At 42.2% G+C, this 17,254-nt stretch overlaps 1 protein-coding gene across 2 annotated transcripts in view; it reads left to right on the plus strand.

Moving 5' to 3' along the window:
• The window catches only part of RNLS (renalase, FAD dependent amine oxidase), a 279,276-nt gene that overhangs the window by 178,230 nt on the left and 83,792 nt on the right, over positions 1-17,254 (plus strand). For both annotated transcript variants that reach the window (XM_044239494.1, XM_044239493.1), the window contains exon 5: positions 15,933-16,106. In XM_044239494.1, the coding sequence (XP_044095429.1) occupies positions 15,933-16,106 (174 nt within the window). The remainder of the gene's footprint in view (positions 1-15,932; positions 16,107-17,254) is intronic.

Raw genomic sequence — 17,254 nt, forward strand, 5'->3', positions numbered from 1 at the left:
AGGATGTAAGAAGAGAGTGGTGGGTGAGGGGTATTGTTGCAGCTAAGTGGGAAAAATCCACCTGCCACACTGGTTGTCAAGAAAGTGCAGGTCAAATACCTTGAGACCACTTATCCCAGGTCAGACTGAAAGTTCTTCCAGAGTCATTCATTCTCTGGAAGAAAGAGCAGCAGAGGAGTTAAAAAGGAAGATGAGAAAAACAAAGACATTGGACTACATTTTATCACACTGTTTTTCCCCAGTGCAAAAAAGACAAAACAGGGGCAACCAGGTGGCTCAGTCAGTTAAGAGTCTGCCTTTGGCTAAGGTCATGATCCTGGGATCCTGGGATCCAGCCCCCACGTGTGCTCCCTGCTTCTCCCTCTCGTCCCCACTCATGCGCTCTCTTGCTATCTGTGTGTCTCTCTCTCAGATAAATAAATAAAATCTTTTTTAAAAATTTAAAAACAAATATAAAAAAGCAAAACTTTGGCCTGGAAAGAGTTTCTTTTTCCTCAAAATGCTATTAGAAACTGACCATTTTATTAGAATGTGAAAAAATTATTTATTGTGAAAAATGATTCTGCTTAAGTAGCAATATATTTTCACATTTAAATAAACAAAAACCAAAAAATTCCCTTTCTTTAATTTATCTCGCTCTTGAACATTAAAGCAGGCACTGTACCGAACATAAAATTTCATTTCTTCCCCCTGTAGTAGTTACTATTTAGTTGTCTTCTACTGGGGGTTGAATGAATAAGTTTAGAAGTAAATAAAAAATTGGTTTCTCTCTGTGTGTGTGTGTGTGTGTGTGTGTGTGAGTGTATGAGAGAGAGAGATGTGGAGAATACATCTTATGTTGTATTTGAGCTTTTTAAAGAATATTTTTTGAATTATATTCAAGAAAGTAAGAAGCTCAAGGATAGCTAATTTTGTCTGATTTTAATGAGCCATACAGATATTATTTTGTTCCAAGAGAATTTTCTGGTATAAAAGAATTCATTAAGTTTAATGAATGATTTATAATTAATGAGTTGGTATCTCTGGCAAAGTGGAAGGTGTTAATATTGTTTTGTTATGTGCTAAGCGCATTAGCCTGTAGGGTAGCATTTTTACCAAGACTATTAAAACAGAGAAAAATTTTTCCAACAAGAGCACAAGTTTTGGGGCACCTGGATGGTCTGTAGGTAAAGCCTCTGCCTTAGGCTCAGGTCATGATCTCAGGATCCCAGGATCTACAGAACCCTGCCTTGGGCTCCCTGCTCAGCGGGGAAGCTGCTTCTCCCACTCCTTCTGCCCTTCCCCCTGCTCCTGCTCTCTCTCTTGCTCATACTCTCTCAAATAAATAAATAAAATCCTGAAAGAAAGAAAGAAAAAAAGAAAGAAAGAAAGAAAGAAGAAGGAAGGGAGGGAAGGAGGGAGGGAGGGAGGGAGGAAGGAAGGAAGAAAGAAAGAAAAAGTTTTATGTTCTTTACCAAAGCCATCTGGGTTCTTTTCATATTACTAATGTAAATGTATGATTTTATGTTTGTTTACTCTACCTGTGATATTTACCAATGTTAATTGTGGGGTTAACTGACTCCAAGTCTGCAGCAGAAGATTCTGCATTTCACACCACTGAATTGCTATAGGCACTGTTATGCAAACTCAGAAACCCACCCCATCTCGGAATCTGCCGCCACAGGGATAGTGGCCGAGATTCAGGAACTGGCAAGGAACAGTAAAGACTCCATGCTCTTCCCAGCCCAGCTGGAGTAATAGATGGAGCCGCTCTCCCGGCAACGTCATCTTTTTGACACTTGCAAGAGAATAATAGATTATTCTTTTGCGATTGCTAATAAAATACAAACACCGAGTTAGCAAATTAAAAAGTTAAATTTCTCAGAATGACATTGACTCATCTATATTGCATCTGAGAAATAAATATTTTATCCGCTGCATCATTCAATTCAATTTCTCACTATGCATTCTTTGAGATAGAGGGGAATGAATTTTTTTATGGGCTGCCTATTCTGATTTTCTCGTTTTGCACCACGTCCCTGAATCTTGAGGCAAGGGGACAAACAAGCACAGTGACATTGGTGCTGAGGGAGAAACTCGAGCGTAAATGAATTCCCACTCCCGCAGCTCTCAGGTGACCGCTCTGCTGGTAATCCGTTGTTTCAAATTAGGAATGGATCTTCCCACAGAACCAGCGATCTCATCTGCGATCTCAGTCTTGCCCACAAAAACTCACTTATCGTGAGTGAAATAGACATACTTCCTTTTGCCCAAATAAAAAAGAGAACAGTACCATTGTTTAAGGGCTAGTGGACCCCGGTTATTGAGGAAATGCCAGATGAGGAAGTTGATGGGTTCTTCCGTGAGATTCCAAAGGGGACGTCAGGACCCTCTCACAAGAAGGGTCCTTTCTTCCTTCGGATTTCAATACCGACTGTGTGGCTTTGCTTATTCCTACATCACTTACTAGTAAAGCCACTTTCAGTTTATTAGGGGGCAAGGATTTAGTCCATCCTGCTACGCTGGTAGGGGCTCGTGTCTCGTTCCTATGTAGAAAGAAAGGGAAAAGGGAGAGAAGGCAATGGGTGAGCTCACCAGGGATCTTCCTGTGATGGGACAGCAGGGCAGTTTAGTGAGAAGGTGGGCACGTGGCGAGGAGATGACTGGGCCTCGCAGCGGAGGAAAGCAGGTGGCCAGGGGAAGCCCTTGGGATGCATCTGAGCCAGACAGCCTGTCTGCTGCCAAAGCTGGAAACAGGGGCAGTGTGGGTGCGGTGCGAGCTTGGAAAGAGGATCTACAGTTGAATTCTCATGTACCTGGGATCCCCAAGACCTATTGGGAAACCAGAGATGTCCAGAAAGATCTCAGATCTCTCCCGGTCATTTTACTCTAAATTTTGTTGTCATGTGTGAGACAAGCTTCATTTCAGTGTCCCTAAGCAGACATAGGTGTGGAGAAAGCTCTGCTCTTTGGAATTTGCTCTTTAAATACCGCGGTGACAAGATTCCGTTTGTCATCCTGTGGTGGCGATCACACCCTAGCAGGTGGACACGTTTACCTGCAAGCTAGGGGGAACAGGTGTGTGAGGTAGGAGTATTAGGGCAGGAGAGCCAAGGAGGAATTGATGTTTCGATTCTACTACAAATGACAGAACCACGGATCTTGACAAGGAAGGAGGACACTTACTGTGTTTCAGGGTATCGAGGTACTTTGGTTAATGGCATTAGTGTTCAATTAGATACTAACTCCGACTAATAACAGAGGCCTAGTAAAAACAGATATCGGAAAGGAAAGGAAAATTTTTGGTAGAGTAAACTTTCCTTTTTTTTTTTTTTTAAGATTTTATTTATTTGAGAGAGAGGATGAGAGAGAGCATGAGCCGTGGATAGGGGCTAAGGGAGAGGGAAAAGCAGGCTCCCCACTGAGCAGAGAGCCTGACACAGGGCTCCATCCCAGGACCCTGAGATCATGACCTGAGCTGAAGGCAGATGCTTCACCGACTGAGCCACCCAAGTGCCCCTAGTGTAGACTTTGTGATAAAATGGTATTTAAAGTTACATCATAGATGTATGGTATGATAAAGTTACATCATAGATCGGAAGCAAATACCTTGAGACTATAAAAACATGTCCTCCTAGAGATGAGACAGGAAAAATTCTTTGTATTCTTCCTTTCTGGCTCCCACTTGTGAACCTCTAAGAGTTATACCTTCCTATACCAGTTAAGTCTGTCTTATTCGTCCCTTTCCTTGGGATGGCAACCGAAGTAATCATTGTTGATTTTTTTTTTTTAATTAGTCCCTACTCTGTGCTGGGTATTTCATATACCCGTAATTTTCATAATAGGTCCAATACAAAATTTTCAGTCTAATCCTCGTGACCACCCTATAAGTGAGGTCACACCCTTCACTACTGAACAGAAAGGGAAAGAAAGCTCAGTGAGGAGAAATGCGTATGTCACATTATATCGAGATACACTTATTTCCACACATCAAGGGTTTTGCCAAGGCTCAGATATGCGAACATGCGGCTCAGGATGACCTCTTGTCCGATCGTTGATGTTAAGCATTCGCGGTGACGTACAAGTTAGAGGAGAAATAGGGAGAAATAACAGAAACCCGGCAGCAAACACGTTCAGCTTAGCAGCGTGCATAAAATGGAAACAAAACAGAGATAACAAAGCAAAAAGGGCAATATTTTACTAAAGTACAGAGCAGCGTATGGGTGTAAGAAATTTTAAAAGTATTGCAAGGAAAAGGTAAATGGATATGAAGGTCAAAAGTAATCATGTTTTCATCGGATGGCAGCTTGCGTTGGTAATGGGAATGTACTGATTTTTTTAAAAAAGATTTTATTATTTTATTTGACAGAGAGAGAACACAAGCAGGGGGAGCCTCAGGGTGAGAGGGAGACGCAGGCTTCCGGACAAGCAGGGAGCTGGAAGTGGGGCTCGATCCTATAACCCTGGGATCATGACCTGAGCCTGAGGCAGATGCTTAACAGATTGAGCCACCCAGGTGCCCCGGGAGTGTGCTGATTTTAAAGCAAGGAGAATGCCATGAGCTCCCACTAAATGAAGGCTGGTGCCACTTACACATTTTTTCCCCCACGTCCAGTTTATTTGCTTTGGCTTTAGCGAAGCATTGTGGGGAGTCATTATTATGTAAACAGAAAAGAAGCTAGTGGATTTGCCAAGTACAAGACAAACATATTTCGCAGTGTCCTAGAGCTTACACCACCAGATTCTGACATTTTGACATTTTGCCTCAATAGCCCAGATTCCAGGCCCTTGAAACATTGCTTTCTGATTTCTAAAAGCGATACAAGTTCTGAGCTGGAGTATTAATTCTCCAAGTCATTGCCTCGGTGGTAAGTCACTCTGGCCATAAATATAAAAAATAGGTATCTAATAAAAATATGAGGTGACGTGTAATACAGTTTTTATTATCATGAATTTTAGAATGACCGTACTGCTCATGGATGGCACGGGTGTAAAGCCATTAAATGGATAGTCTGGGAAGAGTGGCTGTAAAAATATGCCTGATATTCTGTGATATTTTTCATGTTCTCTCTCATCGGAAACTCAGCGCCTTTCCTACAAGAAGAATGACGGTACAGTAGTATCTGAGAACAGGTGGAGATAAGGGTAGGCTTTCCAGCCTTATTCTGTGGTTTTTGACTTTGCATACGTTGTGCAAAGACAACACGAAAGCCAGCTACGTTTCTGTTTTGAAATCCCAAAAGAAGCCTCCCGAGGATGAAACAATTACTAATCAGGGTAAAATTATCTTCGGTCTCAGCCCACCTCCTGTCCCCAGACTCTACAACGTTGTTAAGAGGCGTTTCACAGTTACTGGCATAGGGGTGGGCACACAGTAGGCCTCTAGTAAACCACACCAGAGGGAAATGACCCCTCATTCTTTCAGAAAACAGCTCCAGTGCAGGGGGGAGAAATGTTTATTTTTCTAATCCCAGGGTTAGAACTCGTTGCCATAGAAACAATGGACTCTTATTTTGGTTTCACAGGCCCTCCATCCAGATAAAGGGAAGGATGGGCTTCGAGTTTGGAGAGCAGCAGAGCCATTGCCCTTGTGGGAAAGGCAGAGGCTTCATGGAAAGCCAACTACAGGCCTGTCTAGACAGCGGAATAGTCTCTTTCAAAGGCCACTGGGATGGGCTTGCAGAAAGGCAGGAGAAGCAGAGAATAGGGAAAAAACATTGTCTCTTTTCCCGGACAGATCGTCTTTCCATGATTTCAGAGATGGGGAGGGCGCAGGGAGTGGAAATCTGCCTAGGATTGTCTGTTTAATCGCGGGCGCCTGAGAACTTGCTTCTAAAAACATTTTTGTTTGTTGTTATCCTTACTGGAAACAAACTAATATCAAGTCAGGATCAATTAAGTATGATTATACTCTAGAAATTTCTGGTATCTTTATGTTCTTTTCTTCCCTCTTCGATTCCACTTAATGCCTTGATTGTTAGGGTCCCCCAAAGCTGGGGAAACATGAAGACAAACTTCTCTTTTAGATATGAACCTAATTGTCCTAACATGCTTGTGCTTTTGAATGCATTTTGAGGAGTCCAAAAATTAGCTCTGCCTAACTAGATGAAGTGTGCCCACTGAAGTTTGCGTTCGTGTAATGATCAGCAGTCTCCTGAGCACATGGGTGTAAAACCAGCTCAATCCTAAATTTTTGTCCAAATATTTCTATCAGGGGTGCCCAGGTGGCTCAGTCGGGTAAGTGTCTGTCTTCAGCTCAGCTCATGATCCAGAGAGTCTGGGGATCGAGCCCCCCATCAGGCTGCCTACTCAGCGGGGGAGGGGGAGTCTGCTTCTCTCTCTGCGCCTCCCCCGGCTCGTGCTCTCTCTCTTTCTCAAATAAATGAGTAAAATCTTAAAAAAAAGAAACAACATTCTTAAAAAAAATTTTTTTCTGCCAAATGGCAAAAGGACAATATAAAGAAACCTATCTCTTTGGCACCTCTTGCTTTTATACAATTGTGAGATAGGATTAGGACTTAAAAACTCTAACCCACGCAGGTGGACTACAGGAAGGACCACCCGGAGTGTGGGCTTTCATGCCTCTCAAAAGATAAATGTTGGGCGCCTGGGTGGCTCAGTGGGTTAAGCCTCTGCCTTCAGCTCAGGCCATGATCTCGGGGTCCTGGGATGGAGCCCCGCATCAGATTCTCTGCTCAGCAGGGAGGCAGCTTCCTCCTCTCTCTCTGCCTGCCTCTCTGCTTACTTGTGATCTCTCTCTGTCAAATAAATAAATAAAATCTTAAAAAAATAAAAGATAAATGTTACTGGAGGAGAGGAGGGTGGAAGGGATGGGATGTCAGGGCAATGGACACTGGGGAGGATATGTGCTGTGGTGAGTGCTGTGAAATGTGTAAGGCTGGTGATTCACAGACCTGTACCCCTGAAGCAAATAATACATTATATGTTAATAAAAAAAGATAAATCTTTAAACATTCAGCACCCTGAATTTGCTAGCTAAAGAATTTCCCAATTTATGTTTATTAAAAAAATTTTTTTTTGTCTGAAATGCTTTTGGCATCTTTACAACTTACTTTTCACAGAAAAATTTTGGTTTGTGACCCTCCACTCTGATGGGCGAAGCATATGGACTATATTTTACTAGCCAGAGAGCTGTCTTAAACTTAGTAATATCTTGAGATGCTTGAACTATTAGGATGTTACCTCTAAAGGCTTTTTAAAAACACTTTTCTAAAGTCTAATACACACATAGGCACCTCTTGAGGCTTTTCAAGTCTAGAACGATGGTGTAGGGTTTTTTCCAGTACAATGATTACGTGGCTGGCACTTTGCTGAGCACTTACTATCACCTAATTTAATTTTCTTAACAATCCTTTCAAGCAGGCAGTATTATTATTCTCCCTTCACCAGGCGACAGGAGCTTGGAGGGATTAGCTCACTTGACCAAGGTCACATGGATAAATGTCAGAACCAGACTTCAAATCCCAATTTTTCTGATTCCAGAGGTGCTCTCTCGATAAGAGGAATATTTCCCCCAAATCCCGCATTGTTATACACCTGCTGAAGTCTGTCACCAATAAACCTGTGATTTATTGCTTGCCAAAACTATTTTTGAAACTGGGCTTCCAGGCTTCATGGCTTCTCCACCTGTAGAGTCCAAGGGAACATTCAGTTTATTTCAGGTGGTGTGAAATGAGAGCCGAGTCGGTGATGCTCTTCATCGAAAGGCAGGACTTGTGAATGGTGAAAGTTCAAACTCTGTCTTGGGCTGCTAGAAGAACCATTTACAGAAAACAGGTCTTTCGGCCCTGTTTCTATAGCCACTTTGAATAAACAGGAACCAGCTCATCTGGCAAAAATGCTATTGGCTTCAGGTACCCACAGGACTAGCCAGCCTAATGTTAGGAGTTGAGCTGGCACATAAAATTTGCCTTTCTTGGAATTCAACATAAAAGATAAGAAAAGCAAAATGGAAATGCTGAATTACTGTGTTGTACACCTAGAATTGAAATGAAAACTTAAGGGTGCCTGGGTGGCTCAGTTGGTTAAGTGACTGTGTTTGGCTCAGATGATGAGCTCGGGGTCCTGAGATCAAGTTCCACACTGGGCTCCTGCTCAGCAGAGAGTCTGCTTCTCCTTCTCCCTGCCACACCCCCACTTGCGCCGCCTCTCTCTCTCTCTGTGTCAAATAAATAAATAAAATCTTTTTTAAAAATTAAATTTAAAAAAAGCAATAATAAATAAACCAGGAGCAGCTAGTGTCCTCCATGTAGCCCTTAAATACTCAGAATACAATTCTGATTTCTTGATTTCAACTGTCCCTGAGCTGAAATTCTTTATATCGAGTGGCAAATCAGGAAATTAGCAATCCTCCATAATTGGCTTTAAACCCCCAAACTTCTAGGGGGTTAAGGCTTTGAACACCAGCCATCAAATTGAGCAGGATGTTAGCATGAACTACAATATTGATAATGAATTGATAATGAACGCCAAGGGAGAGCTAGAAGATGTCTGTTCTGCTATTAACATTGAAATATTTGTTGTCATGCCCAAAAGTCAGCATTAGTTTACAAGAAAGAGAGTGGAAAGCAGTCCTTTGTTTGCCTATGAAAACACAGACCTTCTTGACCACAATGTCTTCTCACTCAACATATTCCTGAGCTCAGGGATTTGGCTTTAAGAGGTGGATGTCTACTGTCCACAAGAAGAAAATGTAGCATTCTTTGCTTTTAGAGTGCTTTGCTAGAAGAAACTAGAAGAAAGCATGCTTTAATAGTGTTAAAGTCATGGTCCCAGCAAGAAATATGAGGTGAAAATGTTTTCGCTGAAGGAGTTTAAGGAAAGGGCATTTAGAATGGTGTTTAAGGGTAAGCCCACCAGCAAAGAATATTGTGGCATCTCAGGACAGTGGCAACAGGGAGCCACTCCGAAGCTGGAAGAAAATATGGCGTCTGATGCCCCATGCGGGATGGAACCACAGAAGGAGAGCTGCCTGAAAGGAACGTTAGCCATAGAGGAGCTCAGCCTCTGCCAGCACCTGGCAGGGCAGGAAGGAGAGAAGCAATCAATGGTACAACCTGTCTCCTTCCCCCCGTAGTCTGCCTCCTGCCTATACCTCTCGTTGGCCACAGCCTCCTTCCCCCCGTAGTCTGCCTCCTGCCTATACCTCTCGTTGGCCACAGCCTTCCAGAAACCAGAGCTCAAGGGAATTCAGCAGTAACCCTGGGCCCATAGCAGAGCAGAGAAGGGCAGGGGTGGGTGTGGGGAAGCAGGAATAACCAGTGCGAACCTGGTTCTGGTCTCTCCATGTTTAAACATGCAAGTGAGTGAGTGAGCGAGAGAAAACAACTGACAGATTATCTACATACATATGATTAGATCATAGTATATGATACTAAGAAAGTAAACAGCACTGAGGCAAACTTTTATAATGTGCAGTAAATGGAGAACCTCTGTAATATCTCACCCATTAGTAAGAATCCACTTATTAGCATGAAGAATCTAGTAGACCAGTTAGCAAAACAACATGAACCAATTATTTGCAAAAGAGAAAATACATAGATGAAGACTGTTTAGTCTCATCAGTATGTCAGAAATACATGTTAAAACCAAAATAAGATCTGATTTTCCTGCTGAATTATGAAGAAAATAGATCATACCTAACAGGGGCAAGGACACGGGGAAATGGGTCTTTCATACTCTGCGAGCCAAAGTATGGGCTGGTACAGTCTTTCTGAAAATCAGTGTAAGAGTAATTCCACTTCCAATATTCCGTCTTAAGGAAGTGATCAAAAACACAGATAAAGATCAATGCACAAAGATACACATGACGGCTTTAATTATAATAGACCAAAAAAAAAAAAAAGGAAACAAATGTCCAACCTTAGTAGAAGTGTTAAGTCAATTACGCGAAGTCCATTCCATCACATTTTGTGGGGGCTTTAAAAATCATGTTTACGATGACATTTTTTGTCCTAAGGTAAGCAAAAACACAGTATTGCAAAATAATATGTATACTATCAGCACGACCATGTTTAAAGAAAAAAGCCAGGAAAATATTGAAGAAAAAAATAACCAACATGTTAATAATAGTTGCTTTTTCTCCAGACGGGAGGATTATGGTGATTATTTCCCCTTTCACCTATTTATGCCTTCTGTACTATCCAAATATTCTAAGATAAGGATGACGAGCCTTCATTTAATAATTTATTGAATATATCAGTCATTGTTGGGAGGGCCTGGACACACAAAGTTCCTGAGGCATGGCCCTTGCCTGAATTTGCTTACAATCTAGTGAGTTTTTAAAAATAATTATTTGTTTGGGGTGCCTGGGGGGTTCCGTCGGTTAAGCATCTGCCTTTGGCTCTGGTCATGATCCCAGGGTCCTGGGTTCGAGCCCCGCTTCCGGCTCCCTGCTCTGTGGGGAGACTGCTTCTCCCTCTCTCACTCCCCCTGCTTGTGTTCCCTCCCTCGTTGTCTCTCTCTCTCTCTCTGTCAAATAAATAAATACAATCTTTTAAAAAAATTTTATTTATGAATGAGAGAGAACAAGGAAAGGAGCAGAGGGAGAAGGACAAATAGACTCTGTTGAATGCAGAACCCAATGCGAGGCTCCATTTTAAGACTCTGGTATATCTAAGCTGAAACTAAAAGTCAGACACTTAACTGACTGAGCCACACAGGCGCCCCTTTAGTGATTTATTTATACATCGTAACTTCAAAAATTAGAGCATAAGAAAGCTGTTGTTTGTTTAACTAGAGGAGGTGAGAAGTAGGGTCCCTTCTATTCCTCATTTGATCTCTTTCCCTCACACCACCTTTGCCAGCCCACAGGGATCATGGCTGCTTTATCTTCCAAATATGTCTAAAACCCTAAGCATGGTAAACCCATAAAGCTTTCAGAAAGAGTAATAAATAAAATACCTTCAAGGCTTTGGAGTAGGTCATGAGTTCTTCAGTAGGACACAAGTGTGCTCACTACAGATGGGGAAAATGGTAAATTGTATTAAAATTAAAACTCTGGGGACACCTGGGTGGCTCAGTCAGTTGGGCCACTGCCTCCGGCTTGGGTCGTGGTCCCGGGGTCCTGGGATCGAGTCCCGCATCGGGCTCCTCGGTGGGGAGCCTGCTTTTCTCTCCGCCTCTGCCTGCTTGTGCACTCTTTCTCTCTGACAAATAAATAAATAAATAAAATATTTTTAAAAATTAAATTAAATTAAAACTCTGTTCATCAAATCACACGATTAAGACAGTAAAAATTCAGGCCAGGGAGAAGAAAGCCTACAACTCACATACAAGACTCCTGTCCAGAATATGTAAAGAACTCCTATATAGCAATAAGAAAACGGCAGCCAACCCAAGAACAATGAGCAAAGATTTGAACAGGTGATTGCAAAGGATATCCAAATAAACAAGGCAGGTTTTCCAAACATGAGTCATTAGCAATGCAAATAAATGCCTGCACAGTGTGATGTCATTACACCCCCAAATTAAGAAGGCAGATAGGTAGTAGCAACTAGGGAGGAATGCGGGGAGCCACTGAACTTCTGTCCACGGTGGGGGCAGGGGGGTGGTGAGGGCGGGTAGTGCAGATGGGCACAATCGCTTCAGAAAACATCTGGCAGGATCTGGGAAAGCTGAGTGGAAAGGAACCCCATGTTTAGGAGTCCCAGCACTAGGTACAGACCCAAGAGAAACACATGCTATGTTCCTCACGTGACGCTTGTCGTTGCCAAATAGTGCAAGCAGTCCCCAAGGCCATCCACAGCAGAGGGGGTCAAGAAAGGGCAGCAGAACTATCCCGGCAGTGGGGAATGAACTACAGCTACATCCGACAGTATCTGTAAATATCACAAACTTAGTATTGAGGGACTCCCTTCTGGGGGTCTCGTAATATTCTGTTTCTTCATCTAGCTGTGGGTTATACTGGTCTGTTTGTAGGAACATTCATCAAGGCGTACTTTTCTGCATGAAAATTAAAAATTGCATGATATGTATTGATAAATGTGTATGTGTATATGTGGCATATACGTATATACATATACACATGTATAAAATAGGTAAGATAAATGCACTTATACACACCCAGATAGACACACACACACACACACACACGTATATGCCATCCAAGATGGAACCACTTCTGACCCACCTCTCTGTTATCTCCATTCTAATGTGACTCCAATAGCTGTCCCCACTTCCTCTCTTGGTGTCTTTATCTGTAGTCAGAATGATAGTCTCTGAAACAGAGGCTGGGTCCTTATCTATCTTTGGCTCATACCCAGCAGTAACTACCTGTGTCAATCAGAATAAAATCCTCCAAGGAGACATAGATCCCTGACAGCCTGACCACCCAGACCTGTCATGTTTATCCATTTATCCTGCTTCATTTTTCTTTATAGTTCTTCTCACCAGCTGACATGCCACTGACTTGCTTCTCAGATTATAACTGGCCTCTTCCCCACTAGCATGTGAGCTATATGAGAGCACAGACTTCAACTTCTGCTTCATGTCCCTGATACCTAGAACAGTGCCTGGCATAAAGTAGGCGATGAATGAATACCGAAAAAATAGAGGAAATAGGGGCGCCTGGGTAGCTCAGTTGGTTAAGCATCTGCCTTCAGCTCAGGTCATGATGTCAGGGTCCTGGGATCAAATCCAGTGTCGGGATCCCTGCTCAATGGGGAGTCTGCTTCTCCCTCTGCTTCTTCCCTCCCCACCCCCAGCTCATTCTCATTCTCTCTCTCTTTCTCAAATCAATAAATAAAATCTTTAAAAAAAAAAATATATATATATATATATGAAATAGGCAGAATATGTATGTTTAGCTTTCTTTTATAGGCTAAGAAACAAGAAAATGGGGGCGCCTGGGTGGCTCAGTGGGTTAAAGCCTCTGCCTTCAGCTCAGGTCATGATCCCGGAGTCTTGGGATCGAGCCCCGCATCGGGCTTTCTGCTCAGCAGGGAACCTGCTTCCTCATCTCTCTCTGCCTGCTTCTCTGCCTCCTTGTGATCTTTGTCTGTCAAATAAATAAATAAAATCTTAAAAAAAATAAAAAAGAAAAGAAACAAGAAAATGAAAAGACTTGATGTTATTCAAGAGTACAGCTCAGGCCTTTCTCTCTCTCTCCCTGTCCTCTGTCTCCCCATGTATCCACACATCACACATCCATGCAATAAAATTAGATAATGCTGCTTGTTCAGAATTCAATGATGGTGAATCCAGGTAAAGACTGATCATACTGAAATTTGACATTTTTATCTAAGCCTTGTTTGGGGGATATATGGCCCTTTTGAATACATAACAGTAGAAAGCCTATCATTGTTCCTGCCAAAAACATGTGTTTGGGACCTAGGGATGCTCCCCTCAGCATTCTGCAGAAGAATATTTTTCAAACAAAATGACACCATTTTGTTAGGCTCCACAACAATTGTAAAACTTTCCAGGCCCTGACAATGAACTATTTCATAAGCACGCATGTCCAGAAACAGAGGTTTTTTCTGTCAGAAGTCCTACCCCCCTGTCCTGGGAGTGAACCGTGGGGCTCCCGGAGCAGGCGAGGGTGCTTACGGTCAATTTCTGGGTTTGGCTAGAGACTGACCAGTTACCTCTTCACAGGGCCCCCCAGTGGGGTATGCCACTTGGCAAGCTTGTCTAAAATCTGGTGAAATGTGCCCATCTTGGTTGTCAACCTGGTTGGCCCTTCAGTTGGGGTTAGAGAGAAGAGCAAGAGCAAGAGAGAGAGAGAGAGAGAGAGAGATAGAGATTTAGGCCCTTTCAGTGACCAGGCAGCTGAGGACATGGTTTTGTTGCTTTGGTTTTTAATTGAAAAAAAGAGAAAGAGCCATAAGCCCGCAAGTACACAATGTGTACTCAACTGCCATAAAGAATCTCACCCTTCCCCTCCTCCCTCTCGGAAAGCAGTGAGCATAACATCAAGCCGTAACTGTAGCAGCAAATTAAATAATAAAATGAACCCCAAGAGACGCTGAGTATAACAAGGCCAGTGTCAGATCATTTGCTCATCAAGTAGTTCAGGCTTTTAATAAGGCAAACAATGATGGTTAGAGGGCACGATGATGCCGTTACTTCTAAGTGAGTACAAAATAATCGTTCATGTCAGAGGACAAAGAAATGCCAAAGTCCATTTTTTAAAAAAATTATTTATTTATTTTTTTAATGATGTTTTGTTAACCAACACATAGGACATCGTAAGTTTTTGGGTAGTGTTCAACGATTCATTAGTTCGTAGAACACATCTTGGGGGCTGAGATTACAGCTCAGGAGGATATATATGTGACTCCAGTGCGGGAGTTCTGGTTTCATTGGCCTCACCACTTGGAAGCTGTGTGACTCAGGGTCAGTTCATTAACCTCTCTGAATATCAGCTTCCTAGGGATGGAAAATAAGGTTGGTAAATACATCTAATTTGCAAGGCTTTTGTGAAGATCCTGTGAGGTCTTAGTTCCAAAAATATTCTGTAACCAAGGATATGCTATAGTAATGTATAGGATTATCAGCATGCTTAAATAATTCATTGAATAACCTTCTTACCTTCTCCCTACCTCCTCAAGCCACTTCCCTAAGGTTTAGCTAAAATACTGCCCATCCCTTAGGTCTGCTGATCCCTCCTGTTATAGATTAGGACAGTTTTCTATATTTACACAAAAAATTTGTATATGTTTCATATACAAATATATGTATATGTTTGTATATGTTTCATATACTGAATCAGCCTGTCTAAGTCTTCAGAATAGAATTGTGGCCTTCTGCGAAACCCAGATTCTTAATGCTGTGCATATATGAACAAGCAATTCCATGACAAGTAGGAAGACAGATGGAGACTTAGAAGTGAGGGAAATCACCTCCTTCCCCATCCCGGTTGGAACAAATATTTTCTTCTCTATAATAGAAAAAGTGGCTATTTGGTGAACATGTGTCCTATGCCAACCACTGTGCTACCCATTATTTGATGGGATCCTCAAGACATACTGTTACTGCTGCCTACAGACAAGAAGACTATAGACTACTCTAGAACAAGTACTTTTTTTAAAGATTTTATTTATTTATTTGACAGACAGATCACATGTAGGCAGAAAGGCAGGCAGAGAGAGAGAGAGGAGGAAGCAGGCTCCCTGCTGAACAGAGAGCCTGAAGCGGGGCTCGATCCCAGGACCCTGGGATCATGGCCTGAGCCGAAGGCAGAGGCTTTAACCCACTGAACAACCCAGGTGCCCCTAGAACAAGTAATTTGACCAGTGTCACATAGTGGAATCAGAATTGGAACCCAGACCTGCCTAATTCCTTTCCTGGTCTTTTTCCATTTGGGGATTGATGATTTATCTCCTGCTTTTTAACTAACTTTGCGTGTCTGTGTTTGCCTTTCTGTTCATTCCCTTATCCTTTTATTTTTGAGGATGCGTGTAACAGAGTAAGGTAGAGGCTTATGACAGAGATGCCTAAGGTGTGGTCACCGTGCTTAAGGAATTGTTATAATCCACTGCAAGAAAGATGACTGACAAATCCCTCTATGACATGGAAGAATTTAAGAGGTCATGATGGATGGTGAAATGCTTTTATCAAGTGTGTGGCAAGGACTCGGACACCTAGTAAGTGCCCAGTATCTGGGCCTTATAATGACGCCAGACAGTCCCAGGGTACTAAGTGGGATCCAAAGCTGGAAAAGCAACTTAGTGCCAGAGTTGGAGAGCCTCGAATGCCATTCTAAAGAGTTTGGACCTTCAGCTTGGTTAAAAACAATTGTGCCAAGGTCAGTAATCATTGCCAAAAGAAATTAGAGCTGATGCTGTTTGGCGCTACCTTTAAAAACCCATCGCGAGTGAGACAGAGTTAAGGGGCCCTGTTGGAACTGGTTTAGAGGAGTTTTATATTCGATGCACTCAAAGGAAAGATGATATTTTCAAGTTTAATGCCCTGTACTGTTTCTTCCACAGTAATTAGTGAATGCCGAAGGCGGCAACTGGAGTCTGTGAGCTACTCCTCTCGCTACGCTCTGGGCCTCTTTTATGAAGCGGGCACGAAGATTGATGTCCCTTGGGCTGGGCAGTACATCACCAGTAATCCTTGCGTACGCTTCATCTCCATTGATAATAAGAAACGCAATATAGGTCAGTACCCCCATTATTTCCCTTAAATACAGTAACAATGGTGGGTGTAGATCATGAAAAATGCTGTTTAATTGAGTGTTGCCATTCTGAACAGAGCAAGCATTTAACTCCAAGCCACAGGGGATAAAATTTAATGTCACATTTGGCCAATAATAAAATACACAGTGAAACCAGCAAAGTTTTTCAGAAAAATCATTCACCACATGGTTTGTATTACCGAGTCCGTGAACATAGTGTCAGAAGTTTTAAGATTTTAAAGTGGCCCTAGTTCTGTTGCTTTAATGTGGGTCCATTTATATGCAGAAGTATCTCTCCTCCTTTGTGGCTTGGTGGAGTTTGTTTTCTGTTTGTTTGGCCTTGTTTTTTTGTTTTGTTTTTAATTTGCTAAGTGCTGCTCTTTCCACTTCCCAGGCTAGAAATAAAAAGTGAATTTTACTATGTTATGAAAATCCTTCACTTCACTATAATGTTATTTATTTAATTTTCCTCCGGAAGACTGCATAAAATTTCTGTGTGTACAATAGGATGAAAATAACAGCTAAAACGTTTCATAAACTCTTCCCTAGAATGGGCTAAAATCTACACTTCGCCCTTCTCGCTGAAGGTCATTATTAAAATTAGATTCAAATTGCAAGAATAAACATAATGCTCATCTCAGGAATAAAGGAGAAAGTGTTTCCTCCTTCACAGGATGAGAGCGAGCCCTAAGATAACTGCCTTTTCAAGAATACGCTGTAATGATTGGAAACAATGACATCCTTGCAGGGGCTCGTCATTTCAGTTCGTTGTGTTATACGGTGCAGTGATGGTTTCACCGAGCTGTTAGTTAGAAGTCTTGCTTGATAAAATCACCAACTAACGTCTCCTGGCCTGCCAGAACTTTAGAGTGATAGAACTGGGCTGGGGTATGGTTTTTGTATCAGAGCACATGATCTTAGAAAAATATTTCTTTTATAACTTAAAACTCCCCCAGGGCTAGACTGTTTATGTTAACATGATCTCACATATATGTACAATCAGCAGTTCACGAAATGTCCTGTAACAGCAACAGATTAACCATTTTTAACTCTAAAACCGCTTTGTTCAGAGAAAAAAATAGCCCTTGACCTGCTCGTGTTATATGTCATGAATTCAACGTTATCCTTCGT

The sequence above is a fragment of the Neovison vison genome, chromosome 2 (genome assembly GCF_020171115.1).
Source record: "Neovison vison isolate M4711 chromosome 2, ASM_NN_V1, whole genome shotgun sequence".
NCBI classification, from domain to species: Eukaryota; Metazoa; Chordata; class Mammalia; order Carnivora; family Mustelidae; genus Neogale; species Neogale vison.